This window comes from Gastrolobium bilobum, unplaced genomic scaffold (assembly GCF_033153095.1).
Source record: "Gastrolobium bilobum isolate Gb01-03AN ecotype WA unplaced genomic scaffold, APGP_CSIRO_Gbil_v1 utg7104, whole genome shotgun sequence".
Lineage (NCBI taxonomy): Eukaryota > Viridiplantae > Streptophyta > Magnoliopsida > Fabales > Fabaceae > Gastrolobium > Gastrolobium bilobum.
The window spans coordinates 35,875-60,468 of record NW_026898416.1 but is presented as its reverse complement, the minus strand read 5'-3'; the positions used below and the strand labels follow the sequence as shown (position 1 = coordinate 60,468).

The 24,594-nt window shown below is 35.1% G+C and overlaps 4 protein-coding genes across 5 annotated transcripts; 3 read left to right on the top strand and 1 right to left on the bottom strand.

Annotated features, from left to right (window-relative positions):
* The first annotated feature begins 847 nt into the window (after window positions 1-847).
* On the top strand, window positions 848-2,674 carry LOC133316096 (11-beta-hydroxysteroid dehydrogenase A-like). Its single transcript, XM_061517794.1, has 6 exons — window positions 848-1,030; window positions 1,139-1,331; window positions 1,433-1,518; window positions 1,897-2,028; window positions 2,134-2,298; window positions 2,390-2,674. The coding sequence occupies exons 1-6, from the start codon at window positions 848-850 to the stop codon at window positions 2,672-2,674; spliced, it is 1,044 nt and encodes a 347-aa protein (XP_061373778.1).
* A 669-nt stretch (window positions 2,675-3,343) lies between these two features.
* Window positions 3,344-7,642, bottom strand: LOC133316088 (recQ-mediated genome instability protein 1). 2 transcript variants are annotated; one of them, XM_061517785.1, is made up of 8 exons: window positions 7,166-7,642; window positions 6,793-6,963; window positions 6,001-6,146; window positions 5,690-5,823; window positions 4,957-5,546; window positions 4,466-4,576; window positions 4,252-4,380; window positions 3,344-4,107 (listed from the first exon to the last, which is right to left on the bottom strand). In XM_061517785.1, exons 1-8 carry the CDS (start codon window positions 7,640-7,642, stop codon window positions 3,973-3,975), a joined length of 1,893 nt encoding a protein of 630 aa, XP_061373769.1. In that variant the 3' UTR covers window positions 3,344-3,972. The 2 variants fall into 2 exon arrangements, with proteins under 2 accessions (XP_061373769.1, XP_061373770.1); XM_061517786.1 differs by having other exon boundaries at window positions 4,466-4,546.
* Window positions 7,643-10,209: 2,567 nt separating this feature from the next.
* On the top strand, window positions 10,210-15,589 carry LOC133316079 (DEK domain-containing chromatin-associated protein 1-like). Its single transcript, XM_061517778.1, has 11 exons — window positions 10,210-10,479; window positions 10,644-10,677; window positions 12,187-12,266; window positions 12,414-12,473; window positions 12,668-12,778; window positions 12,871-12,951; window positions 13,412-13,483; window positions 14,415-14,859; window positions 15,143-15,240; window positions 15,319-15,349; window positions 15,450-15,589. Exons 1-11 carry the CDS (start codon window positions 10,210-10,212, stop codon window positions 15,587-15,589), a joined length of 1,422 nt encoding a protein of 473 aa, XP_061373762.1.
* A 3,135-nt stretch (window positions 15,590-18,724) lies between these two features.
* Window positions 18,725-20,632, top strand: LOC133316098 (omega-hydroxypalmitate O-feruloyl transferase-like). The gene is made up of 2 exons (XM_061517795.1): window positions 18,725-19,147; window positions 19,775-20,632. The coding sequence occupies exons 1-2, from the start codon at window positions 18,725-18,727 to the stop codon at window positions 20,630-20,632; spliced, it is 1,281 nt and encodes a 426-aa protein (XP_061373779.1).
* Window positions 20,633-24,594: the final 3,962 nt, after the last annotated feature.

Genomic DNA, 24,594 nt, shown 5'->3' with positions numbered 1-24,594 from the left:
AAATATCATATGATTAAGAGAAAAGCAAGGCATATATTAAGCACAGAACGTAAAGCTTTTCAGTTGCTGTGCAATCAAAATAAAGTTCGGCTTTGAATAAATTTATAAAGTCATATGTGTTGGTCATATAATCGCATAAAAGCTTATAACAAAAAAAGGAAGATCTAAACCTGCTGAGACGATGCCTCTTTAATCATTTTATTTGAATAACGACACCAACAATTGTGAGTGCGGTGTTTAATAACAATGAGATTTGCAAGAAACAATGTTAATAATACTAATTCTAACAAGGCTTTCTTAAAGAAAACATTTCGTGAGTTCGTCTAAAATTGCGTTTGTGAGAAAATTATGTTTTTCTTTTTTATATTAAGGGTAATTTTGATATTTTTTAAAAAATTTAATTCTCTTAACAAAATTTTGGATGGAAAATCAAATTAGGAGGTAAGTGATAAATAAATTTTAAGTAGGGGGGCAAATGATTAAAATTTTTGAAGAGGGGGTTAAGTGATTTTGAGAAAATCTGTAGAGATTTTTTTGAAGTTTTCCCAAATAATAATATTCATATGTTATTTATCAATTTAGTCTACAATTTATATAAAGTAATTACAATATTATATACAGTTTCCTCACATTAAGTTGAATCTAGCGCTACCATGTATCCAGTTCCGGAAAGTGCCGCGTGTTGCTTCCTCTCCATGCAGAAGGCCAACGTTGCAGACCAACACATTGTCGTTGGCCATTCAAATACAAAAAGTATTGTCTTTGTCTTTGTCTTTTCAGTCTCTCTCACGACCTCTAACACACCACACCCAGTTTTCTTTTCTCCCTGAGAGGCCCAACTGAAACCATGGTTTTCATTCATGGGATCTTGAACATTCTAGTTCCCCCTTTAGGCCTAGTTTTGCTGCTCTCCATTTTACCATCATATCTGTTATTCAAGTTTCTCTACTTTGTCGTAAGATCAGTGTTTAGTGAGAACGTAGCAGGAAAAGTAATACTAATCACTGGAGCATCCTCAGGCATAGGCGAGGTTCTCGCACATACCAAGGTTTAAACCTTTTTAAGTTCAAACTATGTTTCTTATATCTAAGTGGAATTGGTTTCTCTTTGTTTTCCTTTTATGATTTGTTTCACGAAGCATCTAGCATATGAGTATGGTAGAAGAGGAGCACGTCTTGCTCTTGTTGCCAGAAGAGAGAATCGACTTAAGGAGGTTGCTAGCAAAGCCATGTTGCTTGGATCCCCTGATGTGATTACCATCCCTGCAGATGTTTCAATAGTCCAAGATTGCAAACGATTCGTTGACTCAACACTCAACCACTTTGGACGATGTGAGTTTTACTTTTATTAACACATGTCATGATTTTGGTTTCTAAGTTTTATGGGAACGTATGGTTAATCACTTGTTAATTGTGTGACCTTCCTTTTGTAGTGGATCATCTGGTGAACAATGCAGGAATAGTTCCTCTGTGCTTGTTTGAACACTCCACTGATATCACTAATTTTGCACCCGCAATGGTAACGAATCTAGTGGATTGAATCATGAACAATTATATTCACATATCGCGGCGAGACTGGAGATGGGAATCCCCTTCATCTTACTTACAGGAATATACGATAGTGATATGTGGGATCCTTACAAGACAATCTCTCTCACATTGTTCTTACAGCTTTATCAGTAGTTTAATACAAACAATTATAACTCAGAATAAATGCTTGACAAAGAACCACTCCCACACTCTCCTTATTATCAAAATAAGAACTTTTTTAATTTCATATCACAAACAAAATCACCATGAATTATCTTATATTAATTATAATTCAAGATATGTATGAAAATACGAATGACTCATGCAATTGCAACTCATTTTCAGTAGATGACTCTTTATTTAACAGGACATTAACTTCTGGGGTTCAGCGTACTGCACTTATTTTTCAATCCCACACCTCAGAAAATGCAAAGGTAAGATCGTAGTCATAGCTTCTGCTGCTGGATGGTTGCCTGCGCCAAGAATGATCTTTTACAATGTAAATACACAACCTCATCAAGAAGCTAAGATTTTGTTAAGATATCTTCCTCATGTCAATAACCAGTTGTTAACCAATATAATTTATAGCTTTCAAAATCTTCAGGCGAGCAAAGCAGCAGTGATAAGCTTTTATGAGAATCTGAGAACGGAATTGGGAAGGGACATAGGAATAACTATAGTAACTCCAGGGTTGGTTGAGTCAGAAATGACCCAAGGGAAGTTCCTATCCAAGGATGGCCGAATGGTTCTTGACCAAGAAATGAGAGATGTAAGCTACCTTTACTTTCCATATGGCAATTATTTTGTTCTCTTAGCTTATGACTCATTTTTTTCTTTTCTTTTTGCTTACTCGGCAACAGGTTCAAGTTAGTTTAATGCCCATAAGATCAGTGACAGAAGCTGTCAAAGCAATAGTGAATAGCGCTTGCCGTGGAGACTCGTACTTGACCGAACCAGCATGGGTTAGGACGACGTTCTATTGGAAGATATTTTGCCCTCAAGTATTAGAGTTATGGAACCGCTGGCTACTAATCTCGGGGTCTTCAGAGAGAGATACAATTAGCAAGAAGCTACTTGATCTAACAAGCTTGAAGAAATATCTGTATCCCGAATCAGTCAGAAATCCCAAGCTCAAACCCAACTAAACCATAAATTTTATATGCCTTTGAAATCTAGGTCATGAGTTACTTCCACCGAAGAATAAATAAATAAAAAATAAAAATTCCTTTATGGTGTCGGGCATGAAGAGTTACTGCTGATTCATAAGGTAGCCATCCTACAAGTGACTTTGTAATTGCTAAGGAAACAGTTCCCAAGATTCCTTCCTACTCTTTCTCTTATGGATTCTTGAATGACTTGTTCAGCTGTCACTTTTATGTTCTGTTTCATTTTGATGTCTTCTAGTTCAGTCAAAGAACTTATTTTACCTTTCCACATTTTAATTTGCATTCGTATTCATTCCGATTCGGCAGTTGTCGATAGCACTACCCTAATGAGCAGTACTTTGAGAACTAACACAGGTTAGGAGCACATTATCCAAACTGAATAGACCGAATAGGAGAGGTGCAAACAGTTACTACTAGTCTTCAGAATTGTTTCCAGAGATCTACACGTGGCTATTTATTTAAATGAGGTGATGAAAATGTCGGTAAACTTTCCAAAACTAATTAGCTTAAAAAGTAGCAAAGCTAATATCATTGAAAGGAAATTTACACCTACAAATTAAAATACCAAACAACTGTTATATGAATTCATGAACTACAAGGCATCCCAACAAAAGAAACAGACATGTCATCCTACAAATAAACCTCCAACGGGAATACGAATGACGATGAAAAGATGCAAGGCTAATTCATGCGTCCCGTATAGTGTATATACCAGCCAACCCTTATCACATACGTTATCTTGTTTCTTTCCTCCTTTTCCCAATAATCATTCATTATTTTCACCAATGTAGGGTATTACTGCCATTTAAGGTCCACCAATCACGATGTTTCTTCTTCTATAGAAACTGGATTGAAGAGAAGGCCCTTCCTTGTTTTGATGAAAAAGAACACCCAACATTTTATCGTCTTTTCCCTGGACCTGTGCATACAAGGCCTTTCTTACATTACATCTATAGACTATAGGTCAACTTCGAACCTTCACCTCAGGCCAGATGGCAGCACTCAAGTTAGTTAAGCACCTAACGCTATCTCATAATGCCATATTTCCAAGTCCATCTTACTTATTTTAGGAACCGAGGACTCGATGATTTTGGTGAAGTATGGAGACAAGCTTCTTTTTCATCTTTGAAAATGCAAGACCTGCAATAGCATATTGCCATTCACATTATGTTTGCTTGGTGTAACAATTTTGAGCCCAACTCTGTCCCAGCCAAATTATGAAATGCTGGTCATTCGGATAATTACGGGGATAAATCAATTGGATTTGAAGGAAAATGTTATTCAACTTGCGCAGGCTGAAGAGACTTCAGCCTTCTCAGAAGTAACCATGCATCAGTTTGAGGACAGCCTTGACACATCTCTAGGGCAAGAGGAAGGGAAGATTTTTTATTTAATTCCACAAGTATTATACCCTAGAGAGAAAAAGCAAGAAGAAGTGAATTAACAGAATGAAGAAACAATTATTCATTTGCAGCTAATTCTCATGGTTAACAGCATACAGCTTGCAGGAGTCTGTCAGATTCCATTATGTCCACAGAAAGAGATATTTGTATTACCTCAAAGTTAGCTAAAAAAGCTTGGAATTTACGCATTGTCTCCTTCATGTTGTGGACTATTCTCATGTCAGAAGAAGAAAGAGCCGCGGTGACCTCCTGAGGAGAATAACCAATTCCTTTCTGCACAACCTAAAAAATTCTATCATTGATTAACTTAGTACGGTAAAAAGATATAGCCCACATAATAAAAGCTCAAATTCAAGATCAAACTCACATCATGATCAATGAGGATTTCTGAAATAAGGCTACCATCATCTACATATGCCTGAAGCTCGTATGTTGTCCTTTTCTTATACTGGAATCCTTTTACACCAGTCAAAAAGCACTACAAATTTTTTTCCATTTACACTCAAGAAAAATATAAGATTGCAAAAACTCAGAAGAAAACATCAGTAGTAGAATTACGACATGCTCAAGAGAAAATTTCATCCAAGACTCAATTTCACTAGAGAATACCAGTGAATTGCCTGATATTCAAATCTAAGAAAATATGAAGCTTAATATAAAGAGGAGGGAATACAAAACATGGATTCTGCTCCAAGTACTTGAATTTGACAACATTGTAGTAAAACATGTTGGTAGTTAGGCTATTGCAACCACTCATTTAGATGAAGACTCAATAGAATCAATTTGAATACTGACACATGCACAAGACATAAAAACACCGCCCAAAGAAAGAAACAGTACATAGTTTTAACTTTTTACCTTAATTTTACCCTGAACCAAAGGAACTTTCTCCTTCATTTCAGCCCACTTGGTTGACAAACTAGCTAAGTATGTGAAAGGAACTTCTTGGTTTCCAGACAGTATGAGTGGGTGGTCACTGGCATCAACCATCTGAATATCATCACTGTTTGAAACAGTGGAGGAGGATCCTCTTGAAAGAGCATTATCTGTGATTACATGAATTCTACCACTGTCTGTCTCAACATTTTCAGCAACAGGAGAGCAATTAGTAGCCATAGAACTTTCTCTAGTCACGTGAACAGTATCTTTATGTGCCACTGCAACATTTGAAAGCATATGAGAAGATTGATTGCCAACAGAATTTTCCCTGGTGATATTAGCAATATGTATATGCATCTCCTCAGCCTTTGCAATGATAGAAGAGTACTGGTTAGTTATAGAATTTGTGAAGGACACAGGATTGGTATCCCTATGCATATCCATATTCATGGCCTCAGCATTTGAAACCATGGGTGGTGTTGAATTGGAAGCAGCATTTTGTGCACCCATGAGCAAAGTATCTTCAGTTGTTAAGCGGTTACCAGTGCCAGTCATGCTCAGGCCAGCACCTGTAGTTGAACGCATGCATAGAGAACACATGAGAACAAAATCAACAAAACTAATATAGAGATTGGCAACATCAAAGGTATACATCTTCATCCACACAAACATACATAATCCATATACTTCTATCTGTAACATGAGGATGTACCTTGGTTGTTTGCCTGCACAAAATCAGTATTGTGCAATGTGGAGGCACTCCGCCCAAGATCATTAACTCCATTTGAAGGCCATGCAGCAAGGGTTGCTCTGGTTGCTAAAGGAGGAAGCACTCCATTTTTGGTTCTGCATGAGGATAATGAAGACTAACTAATCAAGGTTTCCCTATATACAGTAAAATCACAAATTATAACAGTAGAAACAAAGGAAAGTTTACACCAATGCAGCTTCCACTTTAAGATATAACTTTCCACTGCATATTTTAGTCCAAGTAATCCTATTGTGATAATTTGTAAATTGTACCTTTTTCCCCTAGGTGGCTTATTTAATTCATCAACCAGCCGCTTTCGTGCTGCATCCAACTGATCAACTAATCCCCCCAAAACTTCTATGGTTTCAGGGACCAGCATCAAAAGTCCACGACGCACATGTACATTAGTGATAGCAACCTACAAGTATCGAGTAGATCAAATTCATCTCTACTAACAAGGAATATAAGCAAATAAGATGAGTGTCACATGGATGGCAAAATTGAAGGGACAAACCAAGAGAAAGCCACAAGAAAAGAGGAAAATTAAGATTGGGCCGCTATTTATTTGAATGAAACATCAGCACCACCTTTGTCCCGAACTAGTTGGGGGCCTACAAAGCTTCATATACCAGAAGCACTAAATTCGCTAAAAGCATTACATCCAAGTCCAAACTAGTACAATTTAGAAATTATTTATCTGTTTCTTCTGCTTTAATAAAATATGCAAAATTAATCCAGTAAGCACGAGTTTAATACTCAATGTAGAAAATAACTTATTTCTTAAATCTTAAGGCAAAAACATAAGCATTGCTTTGGGCATGTTTTGCACGATCCAAAGAATAAAATAACTCTAGCTAAAGCTAAATTACAGCCATTAACAGTAATACTACGCAATAATACCCCCCCCCCCCCCCCCCAAAAAAAAAAAAACAAAAAAAACAAAAAATAATCTTAATAATTCAACCATAATCTGCATTTATTCAAGAAAAATATTGAAAAGTGTTTTTCTGAAGTGCACCATGTCTTTGCATTCAAATTAAAAGAAGGGATGGAAGCAGAGAAACCTTTAAACCAGCAGATGCACAGACTTCAAGAGCTTTAATGGGCCTGTACTCCATTCCAAAGACTCTCTGGATACCATCAGTCATTGACAACTTCAGGCACCTTTTAAGTCCAGGAGGGGCTTGTTGATATCTGCCTCGAAGAGGACAACTGATATTGATTATTTCATCAACCTGCCAATGCAATCCAGCGAATCCACAGTAAATAAAATATCGTGATGAAAAATGCACGCGTGCGTATGAGATTTTTCAGGTTCCACAAATAAAATTGAATGTGATAAGTAGTAGAGTTCAATTCTTAAAAATATAATATTGGAACCCAAGACACCATGATAATCGAATGTGATAAAACAAAACAAACTAAACAAAGCAACACCTGTAAAACGTAAGGACCAGGGAGAACACGAAGATGCATGGAATCCACATTGGGAGGGAGAACGCCGCTCCCACAGAAGTTCATATCAGCAAAGAGAAATTGCTCGAAACAGAGCTTGGCCTTTGTGGTGACATCGAACCCTTCGAAGCCCCTTGTGGAGCCCTGGAGTTCACGAAGACAAGAAGCTAGCCAGTCTCTCTTCAAGCACAATCCAAGGCGGCAAAGATAATCGCTGATGGGACAGCCTGGAACCGGAGGCGGCGAGAGGTTATCGGAGACGTCGATGAATTCTTCGTCGTCGGAGATTTCAACAGGCTCGGAGGGGAAATTGGTAGGGTTTGGAGGTTGATGTGTAACTGTGACAGTGACTGTGTGTGGCTGTGGCTGTGGCTGAAGTGCGTCTTGTATTTCATTGTCTTGGTCTTCTTCTTCTTCTTCTTCTTCGTCGTCGTCCAGCCTGAGGCGGCGAATAGGCATTTTTGCGCAACGAAGGAAGCTATGCGGTGCCTCTCTTTCCCTCTTTCCTATCTTTCCCTCTTCATAAAAAATGGAGGGAATGGAGTCTATAGGCTATAGCGCATAGGGTACTTTACAATTTACATAAAGGCATAGGCATTGTGTTTTTATTTTTCAAATCAAATAAAGTATAAATTCGTGGTACATTATCACTATAAAAGTTTATCATCTTTATAACTAATTTAATTATCATTAATTTTTATTAATTTAACAATTATAATTTATTAAAAATTAATAATTAATAAGAGCAACTCAATAATTTTTAATAAATTATAATCGATAAATTAACAAAAATTAATGATAATTAAATTGATTGTAAGGATGATAACGATAATATATTCTATCCCTAAATTCTTATGTTATTTTTTAAGAAATCAAAACATAACCTAAATTATTATTTGAAACTTTACAAACGGAAAACCAAGCACGGTATATTACTAGTCGAAATGCTTATATATTATTTTCTCTTTTAGTTTATTTTTTTTTTACCAGCTTCAAAAGTTACTAAAGTTTGTCACTTTATCTAAAATTTACTACATATTTTTACACGGATATTTTAAATTCCTAAAAATGTGAGATTGAGAATATTATTTTCTCACAATTGATAAAAGGAAATATAAAATTTTCTTGAGAAAACTACAATTCCACATTTTAAATTACACGTGACAATCCCAACCCAAAAGATGTAATAAATACAACATATTGTAGTTTAAACAATAATATGCTGAGGAAAAAAGTTAATATGCAAGATGAGGAAATTTCTAGGGAACGTTTGGTTTAGTAAAAAACATTTGAATATTAGAGATATATAATTACTAGGGATATGATGAAAACTAAGTTTAGTAGGGAAATATAAAAAAAGTTATTTGGTTGAAACAAAAATTACCGGAAAATTTAGGTTAGATTTATAAGTCTATGTTTGGTTTGAGGTTAAATATTAATGGAAAAATGAGTTGCAATTACCAAAACAACCCTTTATAAAAAATTTGAATCACCAAATAACCCTTTACCCGTATTCACTTTCGCGCTTTAGACTTGGTTTAGATATTCAGTCTGTCTGCAATTAGATTAGGTGAGGGTATGTTCGTCAGCAAATTGTAACTTTTTGTGCCATTTAGTTGGACAACTCGAAATACCACATCCAAAGTGGTATTGTGGGGGCGTCTATTTGGTGCAATTTTACATGCAAACAGGGATGGCTGGTGGAATAATTTTAGTAATAAAATATTGTAATTTGTTCAACCAAACATGATATAACTAGATTCCCAAATTCAAATGCCTATCTATCTCCTAAGATAGCTTTTACCAAACACAGCCTTAAGGCATTTATGTCATACTACTGATCCGGTGCAACGGGTCAATCAACACAAAAAAAAATGAAGTGTTGTACAGAGAAGATATCTTTTTATTTTTAATCCAAGTATAATTTTTTAAATGGAGATCACAATGTGCCTATTGCACAGAAAATGGTCTCCTAAGATGGAAAGCACAATCATACAAATTCCAATATAGTAAGGGTGTTCATCAATCGAACCAAACCGATTCAAACCGTGATGATCGAATCGAAAAATCGATAACCGAATAAACTGAAAATCGAAAAAAACTCTGCAAATTTTAATTGGATTGGATTGATTTTTTGATTGATTGATGAAAATCGTTCAATCCAAACCGATCTAATATATTAATTATACTGTACCTACTTTGGGCCTTTTCCTAATCATATCCTAAAAATTTATAAACCCAAGACCTATTAAACCCTTAACTAAACCCAATAAAAAATCTAGTCACATCTCATCAACAAAGTTTTATCTTTGTAGAGTTTCATATCTTATTGTAAAAAAAAATAAAAATATTATTGTTTACTGATGCTTTTGTATTTTAAAAGAATTATTCATTACAAAGGCAATATATACAAAAAAAAAATGTTATTTGCACAATAATCATGAAATAAATTTTAGGATTTTCAAAAAATTGAAAATCGATCCAAACCGAAAAAAATTATATTGGATCGGATTTGAAAAAAGTCTAAATCGAATGAATGAGTTACATGATCAAACCAAAGAAATTGGATCCAATGATTTTATTTCCAAAACCCAGATCGCGAACATCCTACAATATAGTACAATATAGAAAATCATGGGTTACCAACCTCAGTTATAATTGCTGTTAAATGTTCAATCAACTTTTGGCAGTTGCAATAATAGTAGCTCTTATACCCAATGTCAAAGGTATGGGTAACAAAAGGCCCATTAGCCCAAAAGATAAGTAATATTGATTTATTTCATTTTATTTTTGGCGGGAGGGGAGAAAAGAAGGTAGTGTGAGAAACCCACTCAAAAAATTGGCATGAAAGAGCGCGCGCGCGCGCCACAGTCTTATTACATTTCAGGGCTCTCTTTCTTTCCCTCTCTCATTTCCCATTCACAATCACTTTGATTCCTTCTAATTGTACGGTTCCTCTCATCTTCAGCTTAGGGTTTTATTCTCTCTCGCAGCAATTCATTTTCATGTCTCCCTCTCTCTCAACCATGACTTCGAAAACCTTAGAAGATGATAAACCTCAAGGGGAAGAAGCCCTAGCTGACGAAGACCAGAGCAAACAAGAAGAAGAAGAAGAAGAAGAAGAGATGGAGGATCGTGCTAAAGTGAAGTCAAACAAGTCAAATAAAGAAAACGATCCTACTACACCAACAAGCGAGAGGCCAAGTAGGGAGAGGAAAAAAGTGGATAGATACACAGTATCGTCGCCTGAAAAGTTTCCGAGGTTTTCCTCCAGAAAAGCTTTATCAATTGAAATGGTATATATAGACACAGATGCGCATACGTATATTTTTCTCCTCGAGTCTTTTTTCTTTTTTCTTTTGGAGATTCAGTGTTTTATTTCTCCACAGTGACAAATTATTCTCAGTTTCTTGAGGATTGAAATGTTGGTTTTGATCGTGTGGATCTCTTTGGGTTTCAGGGCCATGGTACGCAGCTGAAGGACATCCCAAATGGTACGCTTAATTATCATTCTGACCTGCTATTATAGCATGGTTTTATGAATTTTTAGGCCCGTAATATTAAAAATCATGTGATTTTATTGATGCATTATACTTTCTCTGGATATCTTTGTTTGCAATTGCATTATCATCTTTAATTTATAGATAAAGTAATTATGAATATTGTCCGAGGTATCGCCAGATTAGGTTTGGGGTTTTAGCATTTGCATATTAAAGTGCTCTTTTGGATTATTTCAAGTATAACATCCGTAGTAAAAATAAAACAATAAAATGGCCAAGTGATAAAACATGATTATAATTTGATACTAAGTTATAAAGAATCAAAGATTAAAGTTCATCACCAAAACAGATGCGGCAGCCTGAAAATGTAAAATTCACAACAGAAAGACCTAAACAGACTTGATTAGAAAACCACAAGGGTGCACCCATGGAAACATCATCAAATTCAATACCATAAATGTTGTCGCTTTCATCTACTCCTCCATTGGGTTTATACCATTCACTTCAGTATTAAGATTTAAGAAATGACTCTGAGCCTTTTCTGATGACTTTGCTCGTGTTAGCCTTTTTATTTGACTTATTGTGTTTTTACTTGCTTCTTCAACAACAGCTTCTCTTGCTACTAGCCCCGTGTCAATACTTTATTGTCCTCACCAAAATGAAGTTCACTTCAATGTGTTCATCTGCTAATGGTTCATTTTACATCATCAGTGGTCTTCTATGGTCCTACTAGACCTCCACTATCTCCCTCTTTTCTTAAATTTGATTTGTTTGCAAATCCCCTAATCTACTAATGGTCCAAAATGCCTCCCATGCATAGGCTCTATGGAAGTATGTTTGAATTCATTGTAATGTTAGAAGTAACATCTTTAACTAGGAATTGGCTCAATAACGAGCCCAGCTGTATCCTACATTCCAGGTCCAGTTTTAGAGGTTAAACTTCATGCTTTCGGAGCTCTGCAATCTGCATTTGCACAAATTTTTAAACGTACTCCAACCTACCAGGGATGTTCTCCTTGTTTGTTGAAGCTGGTTTCAAATGGAAAATTGAACCCAAGGTAGTAGAATTATGATGACATTTCAACATAATCTGATTATTGGATTTGACTTCAATGTGTTGGATGGTTGTGAAAAATTTTCTTCCTGAAAGGCATATGTTTTCATTGATATTGTGTGGGCTGTTTTATGCATTGCAAATTTAGTGTTTTCAGTGCCAGCTTTTTTTGCTGACCTCTTCCCTTTAACTCGTGAATTCTAATTGTTTGAAGTGATGACTTGCAAATTGGTCTTCAGTTATTGGATTCACTGTCTTGTTGATCATTATTCATTACTGGCTAGGGTGTTGAAACAAAAAAATTTATTTTGGTTTAACTACTACCATCCTTGGTGGCCTTAAACTAAATAATATCTTTGCAGATTTCCAAATTGATAATTTGTGTATAAGAATAAGTTTCTCAAAAGCAGTGTTTTTTAATCAAGTTATTCGTTTCTAAACTTTTATAGTGGTTTTCAAGTTGGCAAAGAGAAAACCTGATGACAACCTGCGTACGCTGCATAGTATACTCTTTGGGAAAAAAGAAAAGGTGACACACCATCTTAGTTCCTTGGGTAGATTTGCATTGTTTTCGACAAGTTTCATTTTTTTTTTCACCTTTACGTTTTAGTAAGGGTGCATTAAAACTCTAACACTGGCTGTTCCTTGAATGTTAGTGACATGTTTTGTTGTGTAGGCACAAAATTTAAAGAGGAATATAGGCCTGTTTTCTGGCTATGTGTGGGCTGAAAATGAGGTACAGTTGCATTATATGCTGTATTACTGCTTGTTTTTTATTCTTAACTATGCAGGAATCTTAATGGATTTTGTGTGCGGGTTATCTTCTTTGTTATTGGCTAGATTTGCATGTTGTCATTTCTTAAACATTTGAATGTCTAAGGCTGTAACTAACCCGCAGTTAAAATACTATGGTTTTATAATTCTTGACAGGAAAAACAAAGAGCCAAGATACGGGAGAAGATTGACAAATGTGTGAAAGAAAAGTTGGTGGACTTCTGTGATGTGCTCAACATTCCAATAAATAAGACTGGTATGAAAAAAGTAAGTATGGACCTAATATTTGTCTTTTCTGGTATGGTATCATAGGCTTTGTCTTTTAATTTTTATTAAATATTAATAAGACATTATTTCAGGAGGAACTGTCTGCAAAGTTGTTGGAATTTTTGGAGTCTCCACATGCCACGACCGATGTTTTGCTTGCCGATAAGGAAAAGGTTTTCTTTTCTTCTTTCTTTTCTAAGTTTGTTATTGTAAAAGGATAAGGATCAAGTGACTTTTGTGTAAATCGTGACATAAAATTAATCCACACTGTTACCTCTCAAAAATCGTACTACTATTCATGTTATTTTTGAAAGTTTTGTACTCCAACCTAATATCTTAAAGTTAAAAAATTATAGACTTTCCAAACATAAGAGAAATTAAACCATGATATAAGACTTATTTTTTCCAATTTTCATCATATTTAACTTGTGAGCTCAGAATGCCAATTAATTCAACAGTTGAATCAATCAAAATTCAAAAGTACTCGCTTTAAGCTAGTTGACCATGTGTGCCCTGCCCTGTATTAGTAGTATCATTGAATCCTGACCCTTGGTATAATTATACTGTTTTTAATTTGTTTTATAATTTTATTTTGTTGGAGTTAGTTTTCTGAAGCTTGTTTCTATGCTGCAGAAAGGTAAAAAGCGTGCCACAAAGGCAACCCCAAGCAAATCTTCTGGGGAAGCTTCTGAAAAACCTGCTAAGGTGTGTTGTCAAACTATCCTTTAAATTCATTCTGGCTTGCTGCATATCTGTTATGCATTAGCCTTTTTTGGGCACTCTCTTGCATCAAAACCTGGTGGTGAATGCTTGATTCTTCATGTAGCATGTGGTGATCCGATTTACGGTGATGATTCAGTATCTTCATGTTGCTTAACGAGTCTTGTTTTGATAATTGGAACAATCTGAAAGTTTTAATAATTCTGGTTTAAATCTAATAATTGAACCCCTTACTTCTAATGTACCACTTGATACTCATAGCAAAAGAAAAAAAAAGTTCCTTTTGGTCAGTAATGCAGTTGTAAATGTATATTGTGAATGTTATGCTTGTGGTTTGGTGACCTTAAGTCTAGTTTTTTAAGGAGGTAATTTTTTTTTACTAGTTAAGAACTGAAAGGTGAGCCTTTGTTAATAGTTGATTTTGTTTGTTAATATTACATTTTATAGCAGATTTTCTTCAGTTCCAGTTGCTGGAATTGTGCATGTAGTGGACTAGTGTCTTGAGGAAGTTTCTGTTTTGATTATTGGCAATTGCTTTTGATATGTTCTTATAGTGTTTGTGCCTCTTTGGCATTTTGATGAAAAAAGCATGGTATGTTGTTTTCCTGCAAGTTTCCGTGTTCTGTCAAATGTCAACTGGGAAAGCCGAGATGCCTTCACAGATTTTCATCTGGATATGAATATTCTGTTGCTGATGCGACTTCAATTAGAACCATGTCAACTCCGGTGGATTATTAGTTATAGTTTTTTGTTGCTTCTAAAAAATTCATGGCTCAGTTTTCTCTACCTTTTTGTTTCCATGGAAGATCTCGGATGTAATTTATCTCATTCTGCAAGCAAGAGCATTAACTATGATGTGGCTTAAAAAATATTTTTCTTTTGTTTTGATTCCTTTTTATATTTTATCTGGCTTTAGAAGCACAAGCAAACTTCACAAGTTGGGAAAAAGCGAAAGCAGTTTTCTGACATTGAGGAAGATGATACAGCTGAACTTTCAGATGTAATGGTTGATTCTCAGGAAGATGAAGATATTTCAGTGCCAAAAAGTGAAAGTAATAATGAGGAAAGTCAATCAGAGGAAGAGGAAGATAAACAGAAAGCTCACAAGTCTACTTCAAAACAGAATGCGATGGAGATTCAAAGCACCCCTGTAAAGAAGACCACGGATGAAAAAGCTGCCAAGAGCAATGAAAAAACTCCTAAAAAATCTAATTTGAAAACGAATATTACTGACGGTACTTCTGCCTCTTTTTCTAAGTCAAAGCAATCTGCGTCCAAGAAACAGAAAACTGTAAGGGAAAACCAGGGCACTACAGGGAAAACCGCTTCCAAGTCTTCAAAGCCTTCGGTTAAGGATCAAGGTGCGATCTTTCTCATTGCAGTTTATGATATCATATATACTTCTTAATCTCGTGACAATAGTCATAGTTAGTTGCTCAAAATTTATTTTTAGAAAGTATTATCAATTTTGATTTAGCAATCTTGCCAAACTATCCCTGGAAAATTTATCCTCTACATAAAATCTTGTTACATTTGGACAGTTTATATAAAAACTTGTAATTTTATAGGATTCAATTTTGTTATCAACTGTGGCTGTTACCTTGTTTTTTTGGCTTACCCATTCCATTCTGATGCCAATGGCAGGAAAAGGTAAAGGTGGTAAGAAGGCCAAGACAGAACCTAGTTGGGAGGATATGCATCGAGTGGTTGCCGATATTTTGAAGGAAGTAGATTTCGAGACTGTGAGTAAAGTTTTTTTTGTGCCATTTCATGTTTTGTTTAAAAAATAAGGTTTTTAAATTTTGTGTTCCTTGATGCAGACAACTTTATCTGATATCCTCGGTCAACTTGGTATGACCTTTTCTACTGCTAAATTCTCTCTCCCTTCCCAAAAAAAAAGAAGGGAAATGATTTCTTGAACTCAGCTCATTTCGTAATGAAATGTTGGCAGGTACCCACTTTGGCTTGGATTTAATACATAGAAAAGCAGAGGTGAAGGATATAGTTACAGATGTGATTAGCAATATGTCTTCTGATGAGGACGAGGAAGTAGAGGAAGTTGAAAATGATGCCAATGATGATGATGCATGATTGTAGTTGGGTAAATAATCTTTAGACCCGTATAGAAATTAGATGCATGTCTTTCATTCTACAGCTGGATTTTCTCTGCATGATTCTCTTAACAGCAGTCTCAATGGATCATAGGCTCCAGTAGATATTTGGTTCGGGTTGTGTGACCCTTTACCATCGTAGATATTCTGAGCCAGGTTGTATTTTGTACCCTATTAGATTTAACCTCTTTCTCTGTATTACTGTTGTGAGTCTTGTGACCTTAATTTTATTTCTTTTATTGAATAGTTTGTTTATTCCCTTGCCTGTAAACTATTGCCTTTTAATTTAGATCAATATGTATTTATTTTTTTAAAACAAAAAAGTTGGAACTAGATTGCTGATATTTGAAAAATTAAGATGGTTGTGATGATTTTCCTAGCTTCTTGGGATAACCGTTTGCCCCTTGTATTTATCTTGATGTACAGTTTGGATTTCGAACTTGGGAGTCTGGTATTGTGATTAAAGTTCGGCGCGGATGAAATTTTTATGTTCATTTCTTAGGTTGCAGCATATCTTCCGTTAACTAAGTCTAGCGTTCTATTTAATGCGCACATGACATGAGTGGTACAAATGACATCAATATATTACTATAATAAGGGGGTGGTATTTTGATGCGGATCTTGAGGTCAAATAACTTAACGCTGTGGTTTTCTTTTCTGGGTAAGATATGCAGAAAAGAAAAGAGAAGCATGGACTTCCATTCTGATATCCAAGCAATAAAAAAAGACTACACCCATGTTCTTTACAAAGAAAAACTAGAGATGTAGCGGGACCGTGTATTTTTTTATGATATATATTTGTGTTACTCGGGTGAGAAGATAAGGTGCTTTTCCATAATATAACCAGCGCCCCCCCTTCCCCCTCCCCTCAAATTTCAACTCAGCCCCCATGCTTCATGTGGTATGCCTTTTAAATTATATATAATTTTGCCTCTTCATGAAAAGTATTTTTCTTTTAATTTAAAATTTTAATTTATATATACGAAAAAAAGATAGTTAGATTGCATTATCATCGTTGAATTGTGATTGAATCATGATTTTTTAATGGGGCATTTGCATGTATTCTATTGAAGGTTTAACATTGTTTAGTTTGTTAAGCGAAATGGGAAATGAGAAATGCGAATGTAAGGATTGAATTTCCACTACATAACACACCACAGCCTCTTGGTAAATACGAGGGGAGATAGCACTTGAATTAGGCTCGACTTGTTATTAGTGTAAATAATGTGCGGAGCCACTTCCTTATGTTAGAAATTAAACTTTTTTTTTATTTAGAAAACGTTGATAACAAGATTTAAATTTTGAACCACTAAAAGTTTTAATATTATGTCATAAACAATTCTCTAAAAACATAAGCAAATAATTTTATGAGGAGGGTTATATTGATAAGATTTTTTTTTTTTTTTTTACAAACTATATTATGTCTTACCGATAAGATTTTATTCAAAAATGTCTTACCGGTGAGACATAATATAATTTATAAATATAACATTTCCCTAATTATATACTCCTACGATGTTTTAACATTAGCATGGGCAAAATAAAAGGATTCAAACCCAAGGTGTAGCTCAGTTGGTAAACGGACTGCTCAAGGGCCAGACTCTTATGGCTAATGAAGTCACGAGTTCGATTCCGACAAGAAATACTTTGGGACCAGTAGTGAAAATCTTCTGGCTCCAAGCCACAAAAGGATTAGTCTCATCTTACGGAATAAAGACATTCATCTCTATGAGAAGCATTCTGGGGTTATTGATGAAAACATTTTCGTCTCAAGCCATAAATCTCACTTCAAGCCACGGAGGAATTAGTCTCATCATACGAGATGGGAAGACCTGAATTCACTAAAAAAAAAAAATTAAAGGATTCAAAACAAACCAACGAGCTTACAACTCATCTCTTTCAAAAACAGTGCCAGAAACATCAGGACCTGAGTATGGACCCCAATCTCAATGCCCATGCTTCTCTCCACCATTAACACAGGCATTAACTATTTAGCTTCACTATGCAAATAGTGCCATTCATCGCTATACATTGTTGACAAAGAAGTCAGGTTGTAGTCAGTAGATTCTTGGAATTCGGCCTCCTCGGAGATTAGTTTCTCTCTTCTTCTAGTGACACTAATCCAATACATCATTTATTTCAATAAGGAGCTAATTTTAAGACAGTATTCTAAAAACAGAGGAGGTTGAGTGGAGATACTAAAATTATCTACCCAAAAAAAAAAAAAAGTCTGTTTGCTTAGCTTTACGAGTTACGACTACAATCGTACTTAGTTCAGACCATACTTAGACCAGAGCTAACTTATATTGATGGTTTAACATTGTTTTTAGTTTGTTAAGCGAAATGGGAAATGAGAAATGAGAAATGTGAATGTAGGGATCGAATTCCCACTACATAACACACCGCAGCCATTTGGTAAATATGAGGGGAGATGCCACTTGAATTAGGCTCGACTAGTTATTAGTGTAAATAATGCGCGGAGCCACTTCCTTATGTTAGAAATTAAACCTTTTGTATTTAGAAAACGTGGATAATAAGATTTAAATTTTGAATTACTAAAACTTTTGATATTATGTCATAAGCAATTAATTCTCTAAAAACACAAGCAATGAAAATACATGAATAATTTTAAACCCCTACGACATCTTTAACGTTAGCAAGGTAAAAGGATTCAAAACAAACCAACTAGCTTGCAACTCTCATCTCTTTCAAACAGTGCCAGAAACATCAGGACCTGATCGAAAGTATGGACCCCAATCTCAATGCCCATGCTTTTCTGGACCATTAACACAGGCATTAGCTATTTAGTTTCACTATGCAAATAGTGCCATTCATCGCCATTCATTGTTGATAAAGAAGTCAGCTTGCTTAGCTTTACGACTACAATGACCGTACTTAGCCAGACCATACTTAGTTACACCATCAGCTCAGGCATTATCTTCACTATAAACATGGCCCCATATATGTCACCATACATTGTTGCCAAAGAACTCTGTCATTTGCTCTAACATATTTCATTTACTGTACGAAGCCAACTTAGCACTACCATTCTTTGAACACCCGTCTCTAAATACAAATTACACTCTTTTTTGAATTGTGATCAGGTTCTTGTACGATGGCAAATAAACTTTATATAAGGAAAGGAGAACCAACCGTAGTTCTACCTGCAGAAGAAACAAAAAAGGGCTTCTACTATCTTTCAAACCTTGACCAGAATATAGCCCTTCCAGTTCGAACAGTTTACTGTTATAAGTCAGCCTCTAGAGGCAATGAGGATGCTGCGCAAGTCATCAAGGAATCCTTGTCAAAGATTCTTGTTCACTATTACCCTATGGCTGGCAGGTTGAAAATCAGCTCAGAAGGGAAGCTGATAGTAGACTGCACAGAAGAGGGTGTTGTATTTGTTGAGGCTGAAGCAAGCTGTGTGATTGAGGACTTGGGAGATATGAAAAAGCCTGACCTTGAAACTCTTACAAAACTGGTTTATGATATCCCTGGTGCAACCAACATACTTGAAATACCTCCTCTGCTAATTCAGGTTTGTGGTTAATTTGAAACTCTCATGAATTACTACTCTTCCGTTAAACTTAAATAAGTATGTTCTCAGGGTTGTGGACCACATCGATCTCCACAAAAGTTATTAAGTATATATATGACTAATTTTTATACAGCAACTTTTTTTTTTGTGGGATTCATATAAAAGTGAATGGAATGGATCCTTTAATTTTGTCTCTTCACAAGACCTATTCGTTTTTATATGGATATGGTAGAAAAAAATTTATGCAGCTAAAGTAGAAAGATTTTTTCCTATATACATATTGGATTTTTTCAATTTGTAATAACGAACTTAGTTTCAAATTTTGTAGGTCTAGTGGTCATATTGTTAGCTGAACTCGAGATTTCAGATTAAAGAGAATAACTTCTTAATTTTTTCACACTTACACACAAATGGTATGGTTATGGGTATATATTTATAGAGTTTTTTATAAGAGTTATGTTGTAGGAAAAATGATTGTGTAATGTTATAGAGATTCGTTTTGCGTGCCGTAATTTTTTTTTTTTTTAAAAGTGTGGGCCCCACAAAATGTTGTGTGTAGGAAAGTTTGTTGTGTCATGTTAAATGACAAATGCAAACCCCGTATTTATATCAAATCTTCTCTTTCAGGTGACAAAGTTCAAATGTGGAGGATTTGTTTTGGGGGTAAACGTGAACCATTGCATGAATGATGGTTTAAGTGCAATGCAATTTGTGAACTCATGGGGTGAGACAGCCAGAGGCATAGACTTAAAAATTCCACCATTTCTGGACCGAACCATACTCAAAGCGCGCAACTCTCCTAAAATAGAGTTCCCACACAATGAGTTTACTGAAATTGAAGATGTATCAGATACCAGCAAACTTTATGAGGAAGAGATGCTCTACAGGTCCTTCTGTTTCGATCCTGATAAGCTTGAGCTGCTGAAGAAAAAAGCCACAGAAGATGGTGTTTTGAAGAAGTGCTCCACTTTTGAAGCACTCTCAGCTTTTGTGTGGAGATCTAGAACTGAAGCCTTAAGTATGCATCCTGATCAACAAACGAAGCTACTTTTTGCTGTTGATGGAAGGTCTAAATTTGTGCCACCAATACCAAAGGGGTTCTTTGGCAATGCTATTGTGTTGTCAAATGCAATGTGCAATGCATGTGAGTTATTGAAGAAACCACTTTCATTTACAGTGGGATTGATAAGCAAAGCAATAGATATGGTCACAGACAGTTACATGAGATCTGCTATTGATTATTTTGAAGTCAAAAGAACGAGGCCTTCACTAACGGCAACCCTTTTGATCACAACATGGACAGGGTTATCTTTCCACACTACAGATTTTGGATGGGGGAAGCCTCAGTCTTTTGGTCCTGCGACTTTGCCAGAAAAGGAAGTCATTTTGTTCTTATCACATAGTGAAGAAAGGAAAAGCATAACTGTGCTCCTGGGTTTGCCTGCCTCTGCCATGAAAAAGTTTGAAGCATTGATGGAGATATGAATGAATGAGATGAGACCACATGAGTTTTTTCGTTCATTAGTTATGTCGTATGGCTCTTTGACCGACCGATGGGGGTTTTTTGTGATGTTAATTTATGAATTTGGTATTTGGTTGAAGGTATTTACGAATTGGGGTCATTTAGTGACGCGAGGGGGACCCAGCATCACTGAGTGCCGCTACCATCCCCTCGCGTCACTCTCACTTTTTTTATTTTTTTTTTACTTTTTTCTATTGAGGGTCGCCCCCCTCCCCTGGGGCACTCACAGAATTGTGCCAAGTGGCACAATCTGGTTACTCTTATTACCGTAAAACTTCAGAAAGCCATAACTTTTGACTCGGGTATCCAAATCAGATGATTTTTTTTTTGATTTCACATAACTTTCCGAAATCTACGCAATGACATCTCATTTGACATATTTTATCTCTCACAAACATAATTTAAATCTGTAAAAAAGTGTAATTAGTGTTGCACATTTGAACTATATTAATGGAAGATAAAATATGTCAAATGAGATGTCATTGCGTAGATCTCGAAAAGTTATGTGAAATCAAAAAAAAAATCATCTGATTTGGATACCCAAGTCAAAAGTTATGGCCTTCCGAAGTTTTACAGTAATAGGAGTAACCAGATTGTGCCACTTGGCACAATTCTGTGAGTGCCCCAGGGGAGGGGGGCGGCACTCAATAGAAAAAAGTAAAAATAAAAATAAAAAAAGTGAGAGTGACGGGAGGGGATGATAGCGGCACTCAGTGACGCTGGCCCCCCTCGCCTCACTAAATAACCCCCTGTTCGTAAATACCTTTAACGCAATACCAAATTGATAAATTAAAGAAATTAAAACCCCTAATGGGTGAAAGAGCCTATGTCGTATGCGTGTTTTGCTTATATATAATTGTTGTTTTCTTATTGAATAAAGTTTAAAAGGATATGTTATAGTTACAACTTACAAGAGAAAAGAACATTTACTGCCAGAGGGTAACTGTTGATCATTAAGATGTTATTATTTAAGTTTAGGGTTTTATTTTTCTTACATTGCATGAGACAAGTTGTCTCATGCAACACACAAAAAGTGAGTGGGACCCGCTTTTTTATTTTCTCTCTCTTCTTATTTAGTGGGTCTCATTCACTTTGTGTGTGTTGCATATAAGAAAAATAAAACCCTTAAGTTTAAAGTTGGTGTGCATGAATAAATTTGGAAATAATTTTTTTTCTCAATGGTTATATCCTACCGGCTACGGCAATCAACGCAGCAAGTGCAAAAATCGAAAAAAATCCTTCTTAATTAGTAAGTCTCTATTTCGATTCAAAATAACTTATAATTCAAAGTTTGGGCAAAAGTACTGTACTGAGTATTTTTTGAAAAAAAAATTTCAATTAAAAGCATATTTGATAAGTTTTATCGGACTAATGCACTCAAACGCGTCAAAGAAAATGACGGGACCAATTCCGTCAAATTATAGAAACAGTTCCATAGGAGTAGTTGACGGGACTCAATCTCGTTAGGGACAGTGACGACACTCCCATTCCAGATCACTCCAAGTATCTCCATCCCGTCATACCTATTCAATTAAAATACCTATTCCGTCAAACTCTATGAGGGATATCTTAAATCCAAATTCAAAAATTGTTACTTCAATATTAATGAATGGAACATAAATAAGGATAGGGCTTAAAAATAAATAGAGGTACTGCACAAGCCACTACACAAAAAGAGTATTCTTGATGTCTCATATTTTATGAATTTTGGTCAGTGTTGTTAAACTTGACCCGAACATCGACCCGGTCGGAGCACTGGGTCACTGGTCGGACCGGTAGGTCGTTAGTTGGACTGGTTGACCCGGATATATATAGATATATAAAAAAATATATAAATATGAACCTATAAGTTCAATTATATTCTCCATATATAGAATGAATTAAACAAAGTTCTTTAAATAAGCTAAAAAACACGAAGCATAAATAAATAAAAATGCACGCTATTACTATGTCAATTTAAATTGTAACTCAAAATCCTCATAAACATACCTCTCAATGACATTGAACTCATATGTTTCAAATTCAACTACATTAAAATGGCATATGTCACATTCTCTTAATTTATTATTCTGCAAATTGCTGCAATATTGAAAACTGAAATTTGAGATCATTACAGAAGAATGTACTAGTAAATAAAATTACAAAAAGTTTATAAAATGAGTTCTACATTTTTTTTATAAGATGAAATAGTTTTGATTTTTTAGTTTTTTTTTTAAATGCATGACCCGACCGGGTCACGGGTCACCGGGTTTGTCCGGGTTTTGACCGGGTCGATGCATGACCGGTCCAATGCTTGACCCGAACCGGTCCGATGACTGGTTCACCGAGTTCCGGTTAGACCCGACCGAGTCGGGCCGGGTTTTACAACAATGATTTTAATTATCATTTCATTTATGTTTTTATTTTATTTTATTTTCAAAATAAAAATAATATTTTTTTTAATAATTGGTATGATTAGATTTGAAATAATTAATTGGAATCCATTAAATACAAATTTTATGAATTGGCGTGATTATTTTCTTAATAAGTGGTATCACTTTTCTTTAACTATAAATTATCATGTAATTTGTGTATTATAAAGATATTTACACTTATAACTAAAATATAAAAGGTTAAAATAAAAATTAATTTATTTGAGAAAACAATTATTAGTAATATAAAAATTGGCACTTTAAGTTTTTTATTGTAAAGAACATAAACATATTTAATTAAGAAAATATTATTTTATTACTGATTCATAATATTTCATAATATTTAATGTTTATCAAAACAATTTAAATATAGGTGTAAATATCTTTTATAAAGATAAAAAAAAGTGATACCATTCATTAAAAAAATAATCATACCAATTCATAAAATTTGTATTTTATGGATTCCAAGTAATTACTTTAAATATAACCATACCAATTATAAAAAAAACATAAAATATTGTTTTTATTTTGAAAATAAAATAAATTTATATTAAAATTCATAAAATATGAGACATGTAGTGGCTTGTGCAGTGCTTACATTTATTTTTAAGCTCTTTCCTTATTGTTCCATTCAAGATACCCGTCAAATGTATCAAAAAGTTTGACTCGACTGGTATTTTAATTGATCTCGCCAACAAGTATGACGGGACTGATAACTAACGTAATAACACCTAACGGGATTGGTCTCTCATTTTCTTTAATGCGTTTGACTGCATTAGTCCGTAAAACTTATCAAATATGCTTTTAATTGAAAAATCTTTCTCAAAAAATTCTCAGTACAGTACTTTTGCCCCAAGTTTGTAAAGAGGGTTATTGAAAAGAAAAAAAAAATCACCTTTCTCAAAATAATTAAAACAAAACATGCCTTAAATATTAGTTTTCTAAAGAACAAAATAATGATAATAATAATAATAATGTCAGGCAGGTCCAGAGGAGTCCTTGACGGAGGATTACCATCAATGGGCTATAAGACTACACCATCATATCAAGTGATTCAATACCACATCTCAATCCAAAACCTTAAGGCATTGAGTTCATAAGTTTTTCCACTTATATGGACTTCTCACACTTGAATAACCAATCAATCTCCCTCTCAAGTGTGAAACCCATGCTCCCCCTCAACTGATACCTAGATCAAAGTACTCAACCCACTAGCTCGAGCCCAACCCGCCTCTAATACCACTGTCAAGTGAGTCCAGGGGAAGCCCGTGGTGGGGGACCACCACCAATGGGAGACCATCCACATCAAGTGGGTCTGACACTATGTCTTAACCCAAAATTTTAAGGCATTTAGGTTCATGGGTCCTCGCACTTATATTCACTTCACTTGGTCCATTACCAACCAATGTGAGACTCATCACACTTTAATACTCCAACAATCTATCCCTGAAGTGTGAAACTCACCATTGATATGCACCCTCTCAACCGAATACACAGGCCCAAAGTACTCAATC